We start from the raw sequence: 23,978 nt of genomic DNA, 5'->3' as shown, positions 1-23,978 counted from the left end.
GAGAACTGTACAAGCAGTTCTATGGCAAATATTTGAAAAAATGGTTGTGTTCTTTCTCATTTCTATGACTTGTGATACTAGATGTTAAATAGCTGCTTATGTACAGCTACAGCAATATTAGAACTAACATATTAGAGGAACATTCTATCAATTTCCTTACAGTTATGAACATGCTATATAATAGTATTTTTAAGCCAGATAAGTACTGAACTCAGGCTGAATCATATCAGATCTCCCTCCAACACGAAGGCACATGAGGTTCATTACTAAATACATCAGAGAAAGCAGACTTAGAAGTTGATCTACCATCTGTTTGCAAAATCCAAGCAAATTTGTAGGCTGTTTGGCCTTTTTTAACATTCTTTAAACATATCCACAGTCAGAGGTTGTCATGATCGTGTTTCTAATCAGGCCAGGATTTAAACATAATTAATTACAACCACCACTGTATCTGTTTGCATTAATTTATAGAGACCGTGTAGCCATTGATATCACTGAGTCAGTAAACTGGAATTGTTCATAACTGAGTTCTCAAAACATTTCCATGCCAGACTTTGGTCACAGGAAGAACGCACACAGATACTTGTGAGGTACTACTTTTCTTGATTTCACCCTTTCATTCCTCTTTTCAATTTGGCCATAATTGTGGGAAAGCAGTGGGGTTTTCTTAGGAAGTTAAGCTTAAGCTGGGTCAGGTCCAGACAAGGGCTACCAGGCTTACCAGAACTAAGACAGAGCTTTTGTGATAAGAAAAAAAACAGAGTTAAACTGTTTAGGCTCTTATAACAATGGCCGTGAGATGTGACTACTGTCTGTAAAACACATCTTTCACTCCTTTTTTAATATTGACACCTTATCACATAGCAGTGCTTACAAGGGCCAACCAAGTCTCAAAAAGCTGTACAAATGTACATTAAGACGCAGTTCTTAATCCAAAATTTGACAGTATTTGTCAGAGTTCTCATCAGCTAGTAGGATAATATGCATACAATACAGCAAAGAAGTTAATATTATAGAAAGAAGAGAAATATCAAAGCAAGCCCACCTTCAGAACTGATTGGTGTAGTTTGTACAGTGAATTAACTACAGCCACGTTCCTCCTCTGTCCCTCTGTGAGAGGTCCAATCACCTGGCTGGCATCTCCTTGAGTAGACAGCTGTAGTGATTACAGAAATTATTGAAACAGTATTAACATCAACTCCTTAAACAGTGCATCACCTCTAAATTGTAGTTAACTAAACTTAGATCATGGCAGAAAACTAGTTCATCCTTCAGAACCAATGTTCTTCCATTTAACTTGTCTTGATTCACGTGATTTCCACCTCCATGTAACACAAACTGAAACAAAAGGAACAAGAAGCAAAAAAGACAGCTGCCTCAGCTTACAAAACCCACAGCACTCAGAGCCAGGTGTCTTGGAGGTTCCCAGTCCCTGCACATCTTCAACTTCACCATCTAAGAATCAGCCAAAGTCTCCTACCAGAGGATGTTGAAGTGGAACTCAAAATGGTGGGTGAGCTTTCAGTCCTTACTTCTGATAACCATTCAAGCATCTCCCTAAAAACTCTTTATTCTTCAAATAGGTGGCTTACAACTTTGGACATATTTGTGGCTTGTAAGCAAACAGGAGAACAGAACTGCAAGAATCCAAACTGCATTAAAAAGAGTTTTCTGCATTAATCTTCCAGCAAAACCCAGAAAATTAATTCTTCATATTTAAACTCCACACAGTGTGTGTTTTTTATCATTACCACAGAAATCAAAGTTCCAGGATGACACATAAATAGCAATTAACTGCAGAACAGTTCTCTAAGGATACCGCAGCATATGTTTGCAATTTAAAAGAAAATAAATTGTAATTGGGAAACAAATGGAAATTTTCTTGTGGACAGAAAGCTAAAAAAATACGAAGAATTGACAAAAGGCTATGTGAATTCTAGAAGTATGTCTAAATACTACAGCAAGAATAGCTATTAATGGAAAGCTTTGCTGTGATATAATTATCTTACTAGCTATCTGTATTTCAGGATACAAAATTATCCTCCAGGAAACTCCTGAAGATGCCTACATCTGAAAGTCTCCCAGTAAAAATATATTTGACTCATTGAACAAGTCATCAAGAGACCTTTATGAAGTGTGTCTTTAAACAGTTGTAGTTCCTGTGGAAAGCTCCTAAACTAAATATGCAGTAAAAAAAATGTTCAAGAAAAGGAACAAACATGACATGAAGATTTTTAAGGTAAGTGAAACAACAAATGTTTACTAGAGAAAGCCTATTCCTGCACTTCCCATAGCTTCCACTCAGCCTAAACACAGACATCATTTAAGCAAAGTTATCTAGGATTTGCCAGCATTGCTAATAATGTTTTAGACAAGTTCTTGCAAGCACACACGAACACAAATTTATTCACAGCACTACAGTGACAGTATCAGTTCATTCCCATTTCTTCAAATTTAGGGCTTATTTCGGAATAAACAGCTTTCTGAGGCCTTTGCAGAGGCAGAAGTCTTTTCCAACATACCTTTAATTGTTCGACATCAGGATGTATCTTTAGACTAGCTGATAAATAAATCATCTCAGCGACTCCCTGCCTGCTTGTTGAGGACAGCCATGTAAGCTACGTACAATCCTGCTTGCTGCCTAGTATTGCAATTTGACAGACCTGCCTGGTTTTAAGGATACTGCTTCTCACACTTAGGGCTTCACAGATTAATAACTAAAGAGTCGTGCAGAGAAACACAACACCCTGTCCATCCAGCTGCCCACCCTCACAGACCCCAGTAACCTGTTTTCACACCTTTTTTAAGCACTGTATAGACTACTCAATTCAGCTGTTTTTTTACAGCTATTACACATAAGAGACACTATTAGGGCAGCCAATTCTGCATCCTAGTCACCTAAATTTCAGTTCCTCAGAGTCTGTTACAAAGGTCTCACGATTTCTTTTTCTTAGTCATTATGAAATCATTAGACTGTGTCACTTTAGCTGGTAAAAACAGCTTAACTGGTAAATAAAAACAGTAACAAGTACAAAAAACAAGCCTTCTGCAGAGCAAGCAACTCTTGCAGTAAGCAATAGAGCACAACAGATCCACAGGCAAAATCTAAAAATGCCTTAAAAAAAAAAAAAACTTTCTGAAATGATTTACAATATTAAATTATCTTCGAATTAATTGGTTTGAACTTTGACAGCTAGATGTGTTGCTCCCTCGTGCATTTTAATATAAGGTCACTGGTCACAACAAGGCTTGGAACACCCAACTCCTGTAACCAGCAGTAGGAACTGGGCAGCTCCAGGCTCCCCGAGATGGCTTCTCATGAAGGTGTGCCACGAAGATGGCTCCCTGCCATGGACAGCCGAAGTCTCAGGTGGTCATTCCTTTCTCTTGCTGTAACCCAGATTATTTATGTGATCTTGCCCTGAGGAAAGAAGTTTTTGTTTGCACTGAGGTCTACCCAACAGTTCGCGTACATATACTTCACCACGGGCATATATTTGGATTTCAGGTAGTTTATCATTATTCCGATATCCCAGTGATTCAGGCTGAATTCTTGACACCTTGAATCTCCATTGAACAATCTGCATCCAGGTAGGAAAATGTCACTGTCTTCCCCCAGTTCCAACGAAGTACGCTTATGGCCCATTTACTTTAGACACAAATCATCCCACAATTTATTTTCCATCATACCTGGTTTTATCAATGAATCATAGTCATCATTTTCTTTATATAGCAAGTACTTTCGAAGTTCTGTGCTGCACATAAGTTTATATACTTAAGCACACTGGTAATGTAACTTCTCCTCTGTTATCTGTCTGCTGGGGATTGCACCGTGTAAATAGGTTAAGTCAAATAAGTATGAAAAAGCCACATCCACTCAGCTGTAAGACACAGTCCCTTTAGAAGAGGGGAGTAGAGACAAAATCTGATGCCTCTGTAATCAGTTTCATTATCCAGAATTGCAGAAGGCCAAAGGGGTGAATTTATGCTAAACAGAAATTGGGAGAACAGAAGGGGTGACTTCATCTCAGTTCAGCATCTGTTTTGGGAAGGGAACTGCTAAAAGACAAAGCTTAGCCCAAGTACCAGATCCCATCTCCAGGGAACCATCAATTAGCCTGGGAGTCAGCCGGGGCTGAGCCTGCTAGTTGAGAAAACACAGGAAAAGAAACCATGCTGAAGCCAGGCCTAAATGAGCTGTAACAGCAAGGACTGTAAGTGTCCCACTTGTCTGTATCCGTCTTTAAACATAGCAATTGCTTTCTTATGCTCACTTCAGTTGAGTAGAATATTCTCACTTTCACCTCAAAAGCTGTTTCCCATTTACAACTATTTAAAGCACAGGCACCCCCTACCCCAGCAAGCGGCAATTGTAAAACAGGTGACACATCAGTACTGGCTCCCTTTGCTGACATGAGATGCTGGCGAGGGAGAGAAGTCTCCCACCAGCAAACACCAGCCAGGGCTTTGCATAATGCATCACCAGGGCTGTGTCTTGCGGTACCCTCAGGAATGTGAAAATGAGCTGCTGTTCCACTGGGCATTTCAAGAAAACTCCAAGGGCAGCTGCTAGACTAAAATGAGAATGAAAACACTGGAGGAATTGCCTTTCTGACACTCTCCGAGGTAGGAGGTTGAAATTTGCTCAACCTAGCAGCTGAAAGAAGGAGGCTAGAAGACTTTTTACATCCAATTCCACAAGATCTGAAGACTAAAAATTTGGATGTTTATTCATGAGGCAGATTTGGCTATAGTTTAGAGAAATGAGTTTAAAGAAACTCATCAAGACGTTTTGCAAGAGAAAGGTGTTAACCATTTGAGCGGTGTAAGGACTCAGCCTCAACAGTGAAAGCCACAAACTTATCACCAGGCTGAACAAGGGAGGGGGTTTCTGTAGTCAGCACCACCTTGTGTCCTAGAAGCTACAGCAGAACAACACAGACCCACAACACTTTATTATTTAAAGCTCTCATGAATTAGCATCTGGAAAAATACATAGTGACAGGCCTTAAGGATATGTTACCTAAAAATCCTTTAAAATGCACAAATCAAAAGCTTCACTCTGAAAATACTTGCAGAAAAAAAAAAGACTGAAGGACAACTTATGCTTTTATATCCTAAGCTAATAACACAATTAAAAGTTTTCATCTATCTTCAGGTATGAACTAAGAGTCTTCTCAGGTAATTTTATATATCTACACCCAAAATAGTGATCCATAGACCCCTTTGAAACCAGTGGTATAAAATAGGCCTTTATAGGCCATGATTCATTTCATCCTAATGTAGAAGTTCAAACAAAATACACCAGGCTTCTCCTCTCCATTGAGTACTAATGGAACTTAGACTTGTTTTCGATGTCCATAAATGTCTGCATTAAAGGCAACTAAGTTATAACAAGTAAATCTTCCCTCCTTTCTTCTTGCTAGCAGACTGAGATGTTCAACCCCATGTTAGGGGACTTGGAAGTGAAATGTGGGAAACTGAAATACAGAACTAGAAGTTATTTGAACTAAGTTTGCTTCCTGTCATAGGTATCTGTGTTTTATAAATCCAGTTCATCACCAGACCCTTAAGACAGCAGTATCATGCAGGTTGTACAGAGCTCTGCATTGAAAATAATGTTTGACCATATGTGTATATATGCTAATATTGTATCTGATTATTTTTTATTATTATTTTTTGGTGGTGAAATCACAGCAACTTGTTTGAGGAAAACATCTTTCCCTGGAGACAAACTGCGACATCGAAAATGACCCATTCTAGATGAGGAGCAGTTACCTAAACCCAGTGACCTGACAGGTGACCAGGAAGCCTGTGTAGATTTCCCTGCCCCAAAGCCCTTCTTTCCCTAACTGCCAGCTCAGTGGGTGCCTACTGCTGTCATCAGTTGGAATTTTTGTTGTCAGGGGCCTTCACACCTGGTAAAATACTGATACAAGTTCCTATGAAGACAAATGCCCTGAAATAAATGTCATGAAACTGCTGGGATTCAGACTGATGTAACCATCCAAATTTAAAACATTGTCCAACCCATTTCACTCTTAAGAAAGTGTTGAAGAAAAACCAAGTATTACAGGAGGAATAAAAAAATTGTTTCTAATACAAATAATGCTTTGATTTGAACGTATTATTGAAATGGAGCAATGTAAGAAATCAATTAGATGGAATTTATTAAGTAGTTTATTGACCCAAAAAGGACACTCATAGAACCTGATACACAAATAATGTGTCACCAAGAGGAACAAGCCAACTGAAGGCCCTCTGACTTTCTTCGGCCTCACTTGACTGAGAACTGTAAGCCATGACCTCTGTGCTCTGACCAAATTCAGAAGTTGTGTAAAATAGTTTCTTTTAGTTTGTATCCTTCCCATACTAACGTGGTCACCCTGCCTCCAGACCGCAGGTGCCTCGTGTCTGGTCAGTATGGTATTTGCACCATTTCTGTAGACCCACCTTGGAAATATGCTTTGGAAATAACCAGATCAAATTGTCTAGACTTTACACTTTTCCATGCATAAATGATATATTTAATTTGGCAGCATGTATTGAGAGATGTTGAGAGATGTTGTGGTAATTTTTCTTTGGGTTAAATTGCTGTTTTCACCAGGAAGCAATTAACGCATAATTTAGATTAAGACAAAAAATAACTAATTCATTCTCTCCTGGGCTATAAAAAATGCTGCTTGTCTTTTTTTTTTTTTTTTTTTTTTTTAAGAATGTTCAGATTATAGCTACTTCTTTTCCCATAATCTGTTTAACTTTGATTCAGAGTGATTAACTTCCCCTCTTGCAACAGGTGGCAGCTCAGAAGCGACACTGATTTGCTAGCTGTTTTGCTACCATTCCTTTCACAGATTACACATTTTGTGAAGAAGCTCAGTTTCACACTTAGAAACTAAGATCTTATGTACATCTTTCATGACAGTTTTAGAGAACTCCATTTATTTCATTTCTCTGTTCTAAAACAGCCTCACAAACCCACTCTTTAAAGAGCAGGAAACAACATCGTAATTTAGGAGCACCGAGAAGATCTTAAATCAAAATAAGACTAAAGCAGTGCCTCTCAACAAAGCATTTGATCTAACTCTAGGATCACGAGACTAATGTGTTTTGATAGCACAAATTGAACTCCAATTGTCAAGCTGACATTTTCAAGAATAAATACATTCCTAATAGAGGCAGCTGATGTGGCCATACCTCTGGCAGAAAACAATCAATCCATCTGGTGCTTGGCCTCCTGCCTGAGCATAACAACTTATTATAAAACACAGAATCCATTTGCAGAGTTTCTGAGTCAATAGGGCTTGGCTCTGGGATTTCTCCCATAAGCTACAAATAACTGGGATGGTTTACTATTTAGTTTAATATTTTCCATATGGCAGAAGGAGCCTTTTACAATCTCTTTCCACCTAAGGAACACTGAAGTTTACCAGAGTTAGTTTGCTGTTTTTTGTAAAAATACAACGCCACCTAACAGCAAAACACGCAACAATCTGAACTCCACTAGCTATGCAAGCTAGTATATTAGTTACTTGCAGGACAATTTGCAAAAAAAAAGAAGAGGCATAATATAGAGGTCTGAAGTGTAAGATTTAAATTAATGTGTCAGGGGTCAATGAGGTCCTTCATGGATGAGGATAAATTAAAATAAATGTCCTGCTTTAAAAATAATAAATTAAAATCACAGAATCACAGAATTTTCTAGGTTGGAAGAGACCTCAAGGTCATCGAGTCCAACCTCTGACCTAACGCTAACAGTCCCCACTAAACCATTTCCCTAAGCTCTACATCTAAACGTCTTTTGAAGACTTCCAGGGATGGTGACTCCACCACTTCCCTGGGCAGCCTGTTCCAGTGCCTCACAACCCTTTCAGTGAAGAAGTTCTTCCTAACATCTAACCTAAAACTCCCCTGGCTCAACTTAAGCCCATTCCCCCTCGTCCTGTCACCAGGCACGTGGGAGAACAGGCCAACCCCCACCTCGCTACAGCCTCCCTTGAGGTACCTAAAAAGAGCGATAAGGTCACCCCTGAGCCTCCTCTTCTCCAGGCTGAACAAGCCCAGCTCCCTCAGCCGCTCCTCGTAGGACTTGTTCTCCAGGCCCCTCACCAGCTTCGTTGCCCTTCTCTGCACCCGCTCAAGCACCTCGATGTCCTTCTTGTAGCGAGGGGCCCAAAACTGAACACAGTACTCGAGGTAAAAAAAATTAAGAATAAAAAATTAAGAATAAATCATAAATAATATTTTGTTCTTGAAATTACTTCTAGTTTTTCAAAGAAGAAGATATATTTCTGGACATTAAGGAAGGAATAAGCTGTGAGTTCAGGCAATAATTTAAAATGTACATAAAAACATTTCTATTGCACCCTCAGGACATTCTTATAGCTTCCAGCATTTCTTTTCCTTTTTTATTTTTTTGCCTTCTTCAGAAATATGGAAATTTTATATGCAAGGAATATAGAAAAGGACTTCTTCTCGTGAAAGAATTCAAAATCTTATAAAAGCACAGTAATTCTTTTGGGAAGAAAAATTTGAAACTAACATGGGAGGGACGGCTAAGTCCTTGACCAAAGAAAAAAGACCCAACATCATGCTCACACTATTCATGCTAGAACAACGGTGATCATCAAACTGTTCCCTGAGGGTTCTTTTTTTTTCTACTTTAATATTCTCAAAAGTGGAAGAAATGGAAGGAAAATGGCAAATGGCCTTTCTGTAACAGAAAAGACAGGATTTATCTCTATGTCTTTGAATCATGAGAGACAAAAAGCACTGGGCAAAATAATCAAAAGTGAGTAATGGTTCATGGTCTTTAAAGAATGAGATGCTTTAAACAACTCCACTTTCCAAAAGCAGCTGGCACTCATTCACCTAAAACCAGTTTGTTCAAGGAATCTCAGAGAATCTGAAACCTAAAGCACTTGCAATCATTTGTCAGCTCCTGAAAATTATGCCCTCTGTATTTTTTCAGATTCTAGTTTATCAAACTGACTAATCCAAGTCTTCGAAGGATTTCAGGGACAATGTGTGTTGATCCTGATACCTCTGAGTGTAACAGTTTACTGAATTTTTTATGCTTGCCAGAATAATGACTGAGTTATTAATCACATTTTATACATCATCCCAATAACTGTTGGTCCCAACCAAATGCACCTCCAGAGGCAAAAAGCAGACACCCATCTGCAAGAGACACAAAAAGAGCAGGTCCAACATGATACAGTTCACCTACATATTAAAAAAAAAAAAAAAAATCAACTTATTTAATTACTAAAAAAAAAAAAATCAACTTATTTAATTACTACATCTAAATTTTTTTTTTATCCAGTCCATGCATTAACTGAGATTGTAATACTTCTATACTGTGGAAGTTTACAAAGGAGCTTTATTTATATTGTCAAACTCCAACTAAAGTTGCTCCAAAATTATGAAATTCCAAAGGCTATACAATACCAATATACATTTACCTAAATCTAGTTCTGAATCATAAAATTGAATTTGGTACGAGATAATTCAGAGCACACTAACAAAATATTGTAGGGACTGTGCAGTCTTGCTCTTCTTCTACCTGTTAGCAAAATTACATGCTAGATTTAAAGAAGTCTTCTAACCACCTTCCCAGCAAGATAAAATGAAGTGAATAGTATTCTCAAAGCTAGCCTTTTATACTTGGATGTTGTTGTGTTTTGTTTTTGTTTTTTTCTGGAGGTTAGCCAGTATCTCTTAAAAAAAAATCACACATTTGTTATGTGAGTCACGATCTAACCAGCAAAAGACAACATGAGAATGAAGAAAATGTTTCATGAAGTTATTTTTTAATGTTCTCCTCTAGATTTTTATTTCAATTTTTAGAAGTTTAAATCCTTGGTGTTGTTTTCTAAGTGACTTAATAGTGAGAAAGATTTTTTTGGGGGTATTTTCTGGACATTATAAGTAGCTTCCTAATGACTGTTCTTACAAAACTCTTGTGATCTTTCCATTAAAAAAAAAAAAAAAAAAAAAAAAGAGGTCCTTATCTGACCTCTAATTATTTTCAAATTAGACCCACTGCCATCTTTAGGTTTTATTCCTGTACCATGAAATAGTAATCTTTTTTTAAATTATTTTAGTATATAATAGCCTCCCACATATTCTATTTAAATACCTATTAATGAATTCCTTAGATGTGCCAAATACTGAATTCGTATTTTTGTGTTCTCTCACTTACATAGCACAGATCCATGTTTTTCAATGGCAGTAACACCATGTCTTCAAGGTACTAGTGTAATACAATTAGTACACATGTTTCAGAAAGAAGTGGGGAAAATTTAATCTTTCACATCACTTACACCATTACAACTGACCTGTTATTTACCGAAAACCCTTCCCAAAGTGTCATTTCACTACTGTTCTTGACTACTTGTGAGCTCATTACATTTCATGCCTCCTTCCAAAGTTCACAATATTCGACATTTAGACAGGAGGACAGGATACATTTCCCTGGAACTGTCAGACAGATCTCATTGTTGGAATATGTTCTGAATAGTGATTCATTCTCAAATGAAAGCTCACAATTCAATATAACACCACCTAGTACAAGACAGGGACTAATTCTTGTAAGACCACATAATAAAAATGACAATCAGAAATTTACCTTATGCCATTAGAACGAGAACTCATCTTACTTTTCAATTCAAGATCATCACAGGTCTCATAAATCTGATAGAGTTTAAAGGTGGTGCCAAAACTGTAGTGTATGAATAGTATCTTCCTTTTACTATAAGAATCTGATCCCAGGAAATGTATTTTCTCTCCCTCTCCTCCCTTCTCTTTCCCACTTCATTGAATTATTCAGCTAGTTAAATTTAGCTATATCAGATAAGAGGATGAGTGGGGGAAAAAAATATACCCCAAACCACACAGTTATGTCAGTAAACAACCTAACAGAGATGCAGCTCACATCAACTCTAAGTTTCCTTGATAGTATAGCATATTTAATTCAGTGGACTTGTATAAATTAAATGAGCAAAACAATTTGGGGGGGGGGGGGGAGGGGGTAGGGTTAGTATAAGGTACATTTTCCCTCAGGAATATGTGTCAGTAAAGCCAGGCCTACAGACACGTTCCTCCATAAATGAGGCCTTAATTTTTTCCATTTCCCCAAGAAGGAGCCAGAATTATAGCCCTCCTACATCAACATCTTTCTTGCGACGTGTTACAGATATTTTTACTTTCTACCAGGCAGACAATGGAGATTTTTTTTAGTCTAGCCCCTTTCTTCCTTTTCGTAGTCAAACACTAAGTACAGATAGAAAGGTTCAGAAAAAAAATCCTACCACCATGAATACCGAGAGAGGACTAAGAACCAATCCTTCTTATCCAGCTAGTTTATCTTTGCAGTATTTTAACTTCTAAATCACATCTTCTTGCATTCCTACATTTCTCAACAATTTCAATGATTGCGCCAAGATGTTCCAATATAGTCTCCAGATCCTTATAACACATTTAGCCTTTTAGATTCTGGACAAAATAAGCCATTCATATTGCTTACAATCTAAATAACCCGCTGAAAACAGCTTATTTAAATCCTCATTCCCCTGATCAAACACGACAGACACTTTTTCTTCGACAAATGACATTATGAAAATTCCTTGTAAAGATGCTGTCTCTTTCTCAGCTCAACGTTAAAGCTGAATTAATTGCTGTTTCTCCATTCCACCTGCCTGGCCTTCTAGCACTTTCTTTCTTCATCCACTTTTTTGCAGCAAGGTTTACAAACCAAGGAGAAGCATTAATTAATTAGAGATTTTTCTTTAATGGTAAAAAAATTAAACAGAGCAGAGCACGCTTAATTGTAATCTCAGGAAGAGATTCCAGAAGATATGTGAAGCCGTAGCATGACAGAATTCAGCTCTCAAAACTACACCAACAAAGACAAACTGCAGCCTATTTTCTATTGACTATCATATATCAGATGCACCATAAACCCACAAAGAAAGAAATCAAGAAAAAAATCAAGATTAATCTGCCACAAAATCACAAAAAATTATGACGATGGGAGTGATGTGCAGAAAGATGTCATCTATTTTAAACCTCAGTAATTACAAACTATTTTTTAAACACACTCCAAAGAAAGGATCAGCTTTTTTTGCAGTAAATCTGAAAGACAAAAATAAATTTTCTAGAGCGGCGTAAGAAGAACACAGTCTGTTTTCTCACAATCTGCCTCTGTAAAAAACTCCAAAATAATCTATTCCAACCCACTCTAAATGGCTAGCTAGTGGACCAGAGATACTAGGGCTGAATATCCACTGAAAGTGGAAAATTGAAAAGATCATTACAGGTAACGGCAAGAGATTAAGCTGCTGAAGCAGCATTAAAGAACACTATAGTAGCTGAAGGTACTAGTGAAGAAGAATTTGGAATCTTGCATCTGCAAATTACAAGTTCAAATATAAACTAGATTGAAGGATGATGAGGGATAAATTGTTTGGCTCAGTTTCGGTCTTAAAGGAGAGTGAGCATTTATTAAAATCTTTGTAAAGAGTATCACCGACTGTCAATCTTATCTGAAGCCTCAGGAAGGAGACCTGTGATAGAAAGGGCCTGAGAGAAGAGAAATTCATCTTTAAAACGATCCCTCAGTGTAGAGGTAGAACACAATGATGGGATAATGCACTGAGCCACACAAGTTTTGTGGGTAATACTGAAAATAAGAACAACTGCAGCAGAGCTGACTTTCCATGATATATATATTGATGCTGATCTTACATAATGCATTTGGTTCTGATCAGCATTACAAAGATCAGTGCTCTAAAAATATCTGAACATGACAGACAGATAGATGCTCCTCAGCCTATATATCCATCCATTACACTCACTAAAAATAGACTATTAAATTACAGAAGGGGTTGGTTGCACTGCCATACAAAAAGGTGTCGTCTGAGCTGCCTCAAAGAAAGATTCGGCTACCAGAAGAAAGTGTTGAACCCCTGAACACCGGAAAGTCCTAACATTGAGGAGTTTGCTAGCACCCAGCCAGCAATATGTGGAGTTGCCAGCCAGCCACACCACCACAGACAACTGTGCTCTTTTCAAGGGCTAAAAATCCAGTGGAAAAAGCAAACGCTATTTGAAATAAGTCAAGGATGGCTGACAAGCATTACTGACAGAAAAACATGTTTAGGAAAGAATATCTTTTGAAGTTCTGGCACTCTAAGAAAATCTTAAGAGCAGAAATGTTACTATAGAATAAATCAGCATCTCCCAACTTTTGCCTCAGAGGTTTATTTACATCAGAAGTAAGAAAGCATGAATTCCAGATGCAAGGAAAAATTACTTCAATCTGTCAGCATTTTAAGCTTCCTCTTGAACAGATTTTGCATGTCGCTCTCTTTCGGTCTCATTCACATCTTGGCTTCATCCACCGCAATAAATTAAACAGTACCAGGAAAGGCTCCTGGACTCTGGCACATGATCCTCCCCACTGCTAAACTGCTGGGACACTCCTTAGCAAGATTTTGGCCTGGGCCAACGACTGCTCTCCCAAATGATCTCCAGCCACGGCTGCAGAGAAGCAACACTGCAGAGATTATCCCCAGAAGGGCCCTGGCAGGCAGCCACCGTGTTGTGGAAAAGCAGAGCCCTCACCAGCACCGCGGCAGGCTGCTCGAGGCCAGCTGGCCTCAGTGCCCAGGAATGTTCCCGGGCACATTTCCTCCACCAGTATAGATGTCACCGGCCGTCCCATGTCGTGGACTGAGAAAGAGCAAGGCTAGGAGAGCAAATTAAGTTCGGAGTGTCGGTCAGAAGCCTTTGCTGACCTTGGATTCTCAAGTGACAGAGGCAGACATTAACATAAACATCAGAGAGGCAGCGTGGAGCGATTTAATACACAGCCTTTCTGCAGCAAAAACAGACATGTTTTGCTGATCCTTGAAGTGAGGCCAACACTAATCAGAACAAGCCTCAATGATACAAATTTGCCTTCAAACAGATGAGACCAAGCTCATTTACTTACTCACATTTACTGTTCTGAGGACAGTTATATGTGTTTCTTTACACATCCATACTCAAATACATTTCAAAAACAAATTCAGATGCCTCGGAGACGAGCAGGGAGTGACTGGGATATAGCAGCACTTGACTCTGAAGGAGGGGTTGAAACGACAACGAATTGTTACGTTTTTCTATTTTTCATGCTTTTTTTTGGTATTTACTTCCTGAAGCAATAAGGCACTAAAAACACCTGTGATCAAAAACACGTTAACTCATCATTATGATGGATAATATACTTTATACTAACACAGTTCCAGTTACACTATTTAGTAACAGTTAATTGCAGTGTAAACCCTCAGAACAAAGTTTAGAAATAATGTGTATTAGTTTTAATCATGTAATTTTTATGTCAGAGTTCCTTTACATTTAAATATTAGTCCAAGTAAATATTCAGAGCTGTTTTACAACACCTGAAATCCAGTTTCACCACTGCATTGGAAAATTATATACAGCTAATTCAAGGTTTCCCTGTTACTTCACAAGAATCTTATTGTACATGGCTGACTACTTCCGTATTACTACTTGTATTATTGCCCCAGTACTCTGCCATTGGTGCCCATTCTAAAACCATATATAACATTACAGAACTCAGATATTTACTTATGTAAATGTAAATGAATCTCCATATACTACTGAGATCCCAGATAGTGAGAAACACCCTGCCCACTCTCTACTCTATCACATATATCAGCTGATGATGACTTTTCCCTCAAAACAAGCCAGAATTTAGATATCTACTTCTCCAAAGAAAAATCCCTACAATTTTCTTTGTGTGCCAAGTGTGCAGTAGTCCATTGTTTTTGAGATCAGAATGCCAAGTTCTCTCTCATTTTTCTTTTGGCATGTTCAGCACCAGAGGTCCTTAACACATTAAGCAGTTACCTTTGAAATATGGGACAATGTTTTTTGAACTTTGGTGTGGGGACTCTACTTTCTGAAGCACTCATGTCTTCTCTTTAATCTTTAATCTCAAGATCCACTTCTGTTCCTGGATCTTTAGCATTTTATCCTTAAATATATAAACTGCACCAAGTGTCATCTTATATTTTCTTAAGAAGGCCAGGGGAAAAAGTCCTCAAAATGATAGGAAGGACTGTGCTTTCTCTCCCATATAGCTGAAAATTATTCAGGTAGCTTTTTTACACCAGGCAAATCTGATAATCGGAAAATCCCACACCCATTGCCCAGGGTAAGATCCTGATGAGAAGCCAAGCCTCTACCAATAGCTGTGGGCAAAGGATAGATTAGCAGCTCTCCCAGAGCACTGCCCACAGACTCATTCATCAACTTTTGTAAGATATATGACACAAGTCCAACCACATTTAGTTAAGAGAATAAAAAAAATGATTCAAATTCTCTATTTCCTTCCTCCCTCATTACACCCACTCTCTTTCTCCATCTTTTGAGTGCTTCCTCTTTATGATTGCTTACAAGTCTGACAGTGGGAAAGATCTCCATTATGTCATCTGTCTGCAGCCTCTCGTCTCTTGGAAAGATCCCTTTTTTTAGACAAACTTTACTGAAAAATATTACTCCATAAAATACAAATATTCCATTTTTAGGAACCTTCTCCAATTACAGGAAATCACAGCTCCCACTGATTTTAGCCTTATCTATCCTAACCCTAGGATAAATCTGCCTGGCGTAATAAGATCGTGTAGGTTCTTGCTTTGCCTGTACTGTTAGCAGACATGAAGCAACACCGTTATATATCCAAATGTAAAAGTGATTTTTAAGACAGTTGGATCCTCCAGAAGTTGCTAGCATAGCCACCCCCACCTGCTCCAAAAAGCAAGTGGGCAACCTGATTTTTACAATCCTCCCTCTGCCAATTACTCTTGGCTTGTTTATTGCTCAAAAGATAGCAGGCCGTTAGGCTCTGTTGGTCAGGCCTTCCAGTGGGAGGCAGCAAGACGCCCTCCACAACATGGACAGCAAGACCAGAGGGAGTGCTGTGGGTCTCTGGTTGTGATTAATAAAGACAGTCTGACAGGACGACTGCAACTCTAGGAAAGAAACTAGCAAGAGGTCTGCAGGTTCAAAAAGGAGGAGAATCACATCTCCTCTAAACAACTGCATTGTCATGTTCACAGCACAACACGTTTCATCTGTGTGCACTTGGTGGGTGTGTTAGTGTATTTCAGTCCACCCACACGCAAAGCTGAACAGAAATAGCACAAAAGAACATACAGTACTTACATTTCCACTCCCAATATATGAGATAACTGAAATCATCACTCAAAAGGCAGAAAGAATGCAACAACAACAAAAAAAAAAAGATGACAATAAATACTGTTTGGACTAGTCCTAAGCTGGGAAGGGAACAGACTAGATGGCCAAGAGGGCTCTTCCATCTCTGTAAGGACAATGGGTCTCACAATTTATTTTTCTGCTTGTTGGCAAAAGCACCAATTTTGTAAACTTTCAGAGCTTTTAGCTCTCAATGTTTTCATGACTTCTCTCTGCAAAACATCCAGTTCTAAGTGTCAGAGAAATATCCCTACCAACAGTCAAGCCAAAACACAGTGACTGCAAAATTGCAACAAAGAGGTTTTTAATTATGAGCAAAACTACAACATATCAAATACATTCAAAATTCCACTCAGTAAATGATAAAATTACAGGGAATGAACTGGGAAAATACAATTATGTCTCACTTCCAATAAACTGGTGACTATCATTTTCATATTTTAAAACCATTGAAAAGATTTCTGAAATCAATGAGGTATCTTTTCTGAAAACAGACAGCCAAAATCTTTTCACTTCTTGAATACAGAGTATTTCTGCAGAGTATCACCCTAGAGTAAGCGGTCTTCAAGTGGAGTGCGTGCACCACAAGTGTTATAAAAATGAGCCACTGGAGTGCAGGAACAAAATGTAAGAATTTCAATAGTACATTGTATTTAACTTGTAGAAATATACATATAATAGAAGTGCACAGTATTTTTACTGGTAGAGGTGCCTGACCAAAAACAGTTGGAGGCCACTGCCCTCGAGGATGCTGCTTTGCAATTACTGCTGCCATGTAAAAAAGGCAATTAATGAAGATGTTGGTGAGACAGAAGCTCTCTTTTCTGTCTCTTCTCAACTATCAATTATGTAACTGGGTCAAAACCTAAGAGGCAAACTTGTGAGATCTCATCTTTTGTTAAGTTGCATGGATTCTCAAACAAAACAAACAAAAAACATTCAAGTTTTGCTTTGTTTTCAGGAAAAGCAATTATAAGTTTCTCATGAATCTCTCCCCTCCCTTGTACTTACTGTCAGCACTTGATGAAACAGTTAATTTCCCTTATGTGGCCAGTTAAATATGACCATGTGTTACATGTGTCAATCAAGATGGGTAGACAGGTAACCTAAGGTACTTGTAAATGGAAATAGATGAATCCCCTTGAAAACTCAAATCAAATAGAAAAAAATAGTGGTTTTGTTGTTGTTGTTGTTTTAATTTGGGACCCCTCACTTTTTATGAAAAAGTGGCCAATGAACAAAATCTAGCTCCGTAAGCAGAAGTTACATTAAAAAGTAAGGAGTGTATTACGACGCACAAATGTAGGGAAAAAAATAAAAAATTTACTCTTATCCAGAATAACAGACCAGACTTTTAATTTCTTTTCTGATCTGGAATGACAAGGGCATAGAATTGGCGACTAAATAAAAATCTCACGATGTCTGTAATCATTGTAAGGATGCCTGGGCTGTGTGATTTAGGAAAACATGAGTAAGAAGAGACAAAATAGCAATACCAAGTACTCTTCCTCAGCATCACCTAATGAAAAACAGGATGGGTGGTGAGGTTAAAAGGTTATTGTCTTAATTTAACAGAAATATATTTTTAATTAATGCAGTGTATAATTATTCCTTCAAACTCTGCATAGTTAAGAACATCTGCAGTTACACTGAGTGAAACTAGGACAATAATTCTGAACACCTCATGGCATATACCAACCACATCAAGCATCAACAAGGGACTAGCGAAGCTAAAGATTCACCCAGCAGCAGAATAAATCTACCTACTGCTCATAAGTGGTTATTTATATCTTCTTTGTAATCATTTGAACTGGTTAATACAACAATAGGTTTGAGGCACAGCAACTGCTAGTTCCTGGCATTGGTAAATAGGAAAACCAAAAGCCAGCAGCATACAAAGTCACAAGCAATAGGAACAAATATTTGGGATTCATTGGAAAAGGCCATTTTTTCTTACTTGTTTTTGCTTTAATTCTGTATGTACAGACTGCTATATGCTGCTTTTACTCAAAGTTAACATCTTGGATCTTGAAAAATATTTTTCTTGTTATTTTTCCTGTCTAAATCTTAGTAAAATATAATTCTTTTTTCTTTTTTTTTTCTTTTTTTTTTTTTTTTTTTTTGTGTGTGTGTGAAATCGTTATTTCATCTACAAGGAACTGAAAAAATAAAAACCCAACATCAACCAAAAAAACATTAAGAAATTCTAAACTATGCACAGGGCTGGCAAGCATGACACAGGACATGTGACACAGCTGTGCTCTTCCAGAAAGGCAGCTGGAGGCTAAGCAAGATATTTTAGCACTTTAAAGATGACACTATACACCTATGCCTTGACAATTGTGTTGAATCTTTCCAGTTTTAATTTTTCAACATGTTTATCAGTACGAAAAGAAAAAAAAAATTAAATTTAAAAATTGCTGTACAATAAAAAATCTGTATTGTTTTACAATTTGTAGGCATATTCTTGAAGTACACTGATGTTCACTCTGCCAGTTTGACTAATCCTGTCTCTTGATTTTTCAAAGTTTCATTTTCACTAGTTTGTATAGTTTAAGGGTTTAGATTCCCTCTTAACTCTTTTAGTTTTACATTATTTTAGTTAGTCAACTAACACAAGGCCACAAATCATATATTCATCAGATTATTTCTACTTATCTTTTTTTCTCAGGGCTTCTTGAGAACTTGCCAGCTGGCTGATCACAAAACTATATATGCTCTTGAACAAGCCAGTGGCCAGATTCAAACTCTTACAGAGGTGCTGAGCACAATAGACCCTGGTGCTTTTACAGTTACAGCTGATACATATGCCACTATTTGACTCTACACTCCAAGATAAATACAGATGCAAGTTTCTTTCCCCCCCCCTTTTTTTTTTTCATGATGACTCCTGCCAACCTGAGCAAACTTCACTCCAAAATTATGACACCATAATTTGATCTCTTCCAACACAATTCATCCAACAGATGTGTTAAACAAAGAATTTGCTATTGAATTTCACATTTTTAAAGCTATTCAGTGACAGCAGGTGTCTAAAAGTTAAACAGAATCCATACTAACCTAACAACTGCAATGTTTTGTAGACAACTGTTGAAAAAAAAATGTTAGTGATTACCTCTGTCTTTGAATGAGCCATATAGTAAAGGAACGTCACCAGAGTCTGATTTTGTTTTCAGAATTAACATTGTTTAAGAGAAAATCTTGTTCACAAATACAAGTGGTTAGCAATTTCTTGAGGGTCTCCATATTGCAACAAAGCAATTTTTATCTTTCCATAATAAAAGCATTACATTTTAGCAACAGACGCCACTAGAAAACTGTTGATGTTAAAAATTATGATATTCATTGTACTACCCATTGGCTTCTTGGGAATCCCTCCCCCTTCCTCTGTTCAATTTAACATTAAATAACAGTGCATGGTGAATGACTGGAAGCATTTGAGAAGTGCAAAGAAATCAAAGGTCAAGTAAATATATGGCAAATGATAAATATACAGAAAAAATGCCTAAATTCTGTTGCAAGTAGTGCAAAAAATATACTTCAATAGTCCAGATTCTAATACCATAAAGACAATATATCATGTAACCAATGGGCTATCCAATGGTAGTAAATATTAAACTGGATTGATTTTACTTAAAGACAACTAGACTTTTTTTTTTTTTTTTTTTAATTAACATGGCTATTTGGAGTTATACACACAAACTGTATTGCTATCAATAGACTGTGTTTATGTGAAGGCAGAATTTAACTGAAAAAATTTCCAAGTGTAAAGCTAATTCAAAGGTTTTGTCTCTCTAGGTTGCAATACTGTTCTGTTGTAAATCTACAAAAAAAGTGAACATTTTACATAGAAAGACAGAATTTTTCAGAAATTTGAAATAGAAATTACTTACAAGCTGTTCAGATTTTACACCATAGAGCTGAATGGTCTTTGCCACGTTTTTTGAAACAGCTAAACTGAGGTCTGGATCAACAGCAGCCACATTTAGCTCACTGGAAGCAAAGATTACAAATCTTAATTAACACCTTAGCAGTGCTGCATTTAATTGATAAGAAATTAACTATTAATACTTAGTTATGTGGCATGTCAATTTAGAGAGAGTAGTAACACATAACCAAGTCTTTCTAAGCACTGTAATTCAGTTTACAATTTAACAAGTCATTTGGGAATTTTATGTTCAGAGTGTTCCTATTCTGGTAAAAATGAGCAAAGTTTAGGAATGACACTTCAGTATGAAATCGCTATTAGTAAGCCATTCAAAAATATTGACTGCAATTAACTACATTCAAGCTTTGGCAGCAGCCTTCAAACATTACAGGTGAATACATAGTCATTCAACTCTGGAATTACATGAGCTGTGCAGAAATACCCAGGGGATGCCTGAGCTTGACACAACTAATAAGCTGTGTTTTAGGCAATACTGTGTAGTAACAAAGGCCCCAAAGGAATGACAGGGAACAAATGGAAGAAGGAAAATACTTCTAAATCTCTTGCAGTATTGCTCATACGTGGAACTCCACGGATCTCCTTCAGCTCGGGCTGCATTCATGAGTGCTCTACTGAGAATGCAGACAAGCACAAGGACCATCCCAAGGGACCACAGTGCTGCTAGTGATGAGATTAGTCTCTCCCAAGAACTGGAGAGAAACGAGGAATATCCTTCTCTGAGAGTCCTGCAGGGCCCCAGACATCATTATCTAGAGGTCACTTTGGAAAATTCAGCTGAAGCTTACTGATTTTCATGTCATAGACTTATAGAATGATTTGGGTTGGAAGTGACCTTAAAGACCACCCAGTTCCACCCCCTGCCATGGGCAGGGACACCTCCCACCATGCCAGGCTGCCCAAAGCCCCATCCAGCCTGGCCTTGAGCACCTCCAGGGATGGGGCACCCACAGCTTCTCTGGGCTGCCTGTGCCAGGGCCTCACTACCCTCAAGACTATAGAATTTCTTCCTTATTCCTAATCTAAACCTACCCTTTTTTAGTTTAAAACAATTACCCTTTGTCCTGTCCTTTGTCCTGTAAGAGCCCTTTGCCATTTTTCCTATAGGCCCCTTTTAAGTATTGGAAGGCCACAATAAGGTCTCCCCAGAGCCATCTCTTCTCTACACTAAACAACCCAAATTTTCTCAGCCATTCTTCATCAGAGAGGTGCTCCAGCCCTCAGATCATCGTTGTGGCTGTCCTCTGGACTCTTTCTAACAGGCCTACATCTTTCTTATGCTGTGTGTCCCAGAGCTGAATGTTTTTTTCTCTTTTCCTCTGCAAGGAGGAAAACAACATCAGCAGCCACACAGACAGGCACCTTCTGAGCACTCGTAACTCCCAGCCACAAGTTCAGTGTCAGCATTTAATATTACCCAAATATACTCACACACATTCACAGTGTGAATACTGCCCATCATTTCCAGGCTGTACTAAACAGACTAGCCCTTACCAAAACTTTATGAGTGTAAATATACATTGGTAATTCAAGCATCTCATTTTATAAATTCCACATGGCATAATTGTCTTCAACTAATATCTTGCTGTTTCATTCTAAGAGATGATTTACATCAAAGATTATCATTTGCAGCCAAGTAAGCATCATTTTACTGTTGACATAGTCAGAATAATTAAGATATCAGATATTGGCAATAGGTTTAAAATTTCTCTTCCTCATATTTTATAAGCTTGAACAGTAAAACTTGAGTGAATATTACGGTTGTTCCAGAACAACAAAATACAGAAGATAAACCCTGACTTAATTTTTACGCTAATCAGTTTTAAAATTAAAGAGTAATCAACCCTTTACTGCTAACAAAATCTCATTTCTGAAATCGTAATATACAAGAAAAAATACGTTGAAGATTACATTTTGCAATGCATTATATGTGCATACCTGGCTATAGTTTTAATGATGCTGTCAAGCTCATCAGAAGAAGGGGGATTCCGACCTCCAGGAGGGAAGACAAGATTGATGGGATCAAAGAGTCGAGATAAAGATTTTGACAAATAAGCAGCTTCATACTGTTGCAGTGAATCTTTCAAGGCCTTTTCTGGGCTGTGGTTATAAGACAAAATTATTACATTCTACATTCAAATACACAATAGCATCAGATCTTTCCAGACCATACAAACTTTGCAATATCCAACATTTCTTTTTTCTACTCTCTAAATACATTCATATACTTGAAAACATTTGAATACTGAATAGCTTGCTTTTCACATGAATAGTGTAACTGGTCAGGCAGCTATTCTGTGTAGTGCCATAGAGTTTGTTCTCAAGACAAACAGTTGTAAAAACATCAACAGAATAACAATTGCAATCAAAGACATTTTTGTATTCCAGTGTTTCATTACAAGATAACTTGTGATCAATGGTATACTTTAAAAAATACAAAAAAATCTCTCCTGGTATATGTATGTTTATAAAAAGTTTCAGATAGAAAGACCCATCTTAAAATTACCAAGTTCCAGTCCTTAGTATTTGTATTGGTGTACGTGATTAAGTAGTAGTTTTCTCAAATATTTTTCCTCATTGTCAGAAAAGTTTGACGAACCTTTTCCTTTGCCTAGAAATCCTAATAGACTTGATAAGCCTGTTTCAGTTTGATTTTTCTGGTATCTACCACTCACAACATGTTTTCCTAATGGTATATAAACATATAGATAGTGAGTCATAACAAACAGAACATATGTCACATTCCAATGATTGTGGTATCATTAAAAGAAAGCTCCTGTTAGTAGCTTATAGCAATATCAATATATATAAAACTGAATTTTGACAATCCCTATTTTTCATTTCCCAAAGAAAAAAAAAAAAAAAACTGGTTTCAAGATAATATTACTAAGCACTTTGTGAAAGACAAGACAATCCAACACTGCTAATTACGTAATCTAATGAAAATCCCACAGCTCCAAAATAGTATCAAAACAATAAACACAAGAGGCCAAAAAAAGCCTTTAAAATGTTCCTGCTATGACAAGTTGATTAACACCAAGCTTTTAAAAATACTGTTTTCTTGCAGGATGCCAAGCTTCACATTGTACTGCATTAGAGTTCATAATACATACTCATAGTCTTGTTTTTTTTGCATGAATATGTCCTGTGTATCTTCTTCCATTTGTTGCAGTTCAGCAAAGAGATCAGTACTTCCACTTGTGTTAAAATTCCTCTGGATATTCTGACTGTATTGTTGCAGTCGCTTCCATAAGTCATTATAAAGCCTCAGTAATTTAGGGTATTCTCCTTCAAAAGCTTGTTTCAAAAACATAGAGGCTGCAAAATAAAGCAGTAATTAGTAATGCACATTAACAAGTTCAAACTAATTTATTTGATTTATATGGATAACCTGTATCCATGCATTTAAGTCAACGAATCATACGTAATATCATTCTCTCTAATACTACTAATGTAATACTTATAATTAATTTCAGAGTAGTGTGAGCTATCACATTAAATGCAGTTGATAATGATATGTATCTAAAGCTCCAGTAATAAAACTCCATAGTTCAAAGACTGGACATGGAAAACTTATTTTGTGTATTAAATATACTAATTATGGTCATGAAATGGTTGGTAACAAACTTAATTATTAGTATTATTATTCATTTAAGTCCAAAGTGTGATTAGAACTCACTAAATAAAGCTTTTCTAACAATAGCTTGGCAGCGGAAGAAATGTGCTGCCGTGCAACTTTCAAGATACT

At 37.3% G+C, this 23,978-nt stretch overlaps 1 protein-coding gene across 1 annotated transcript in view; it reads right to left on the bottom strand.

Annotated features, from left to right (window-relative positions):
* Positions 1-23,978, bottom strand: part of COG5 (component of oligomeric golgi complex 5) — a 181,821-nt gene that overhangs the window by 21,732 nt on the left and 136,111 nt on the right. Inside the window, exons 12-15 of the mRNA XM_084298421.1 lie at positions 23,344-23,548; positions 22,169-22,330; positions 20,178-20,277; positions 1,046-1,156 (exon numbers count right to left, since the gene is read on the bottom strand). Of these exons, the coding sequence (XP_084154547.1) occupies positions 1,046-1,156; positions 20,178-20,277; positions 22,169-22,330; positions 23,344-23,548 (578 nt within the window). The remainder of the gene's footprint in view (positions 1-1,045; positions 1,157-20,177; positions 20,278-22,168; positions 22,331-23,343; positions 23,549-23,978) is intronic.

The sequence above is a fragment of the Netta rufina genome (genome assembly GCF_964035555.1).
Source record: "Netta rufina genome assembly, chromosome: 1".
NCBI classification, from domain to species: Eukaryota; Metazoa; Chordata; class Aves; order Anseriformes; family Anatidae; genus Netta; species Netta rufina.
The sequence above is the reverse complement of the archived record's forward strand: the minus strand, read 5'-3'. Positions and strand labels throughout refer to the sequence as shown.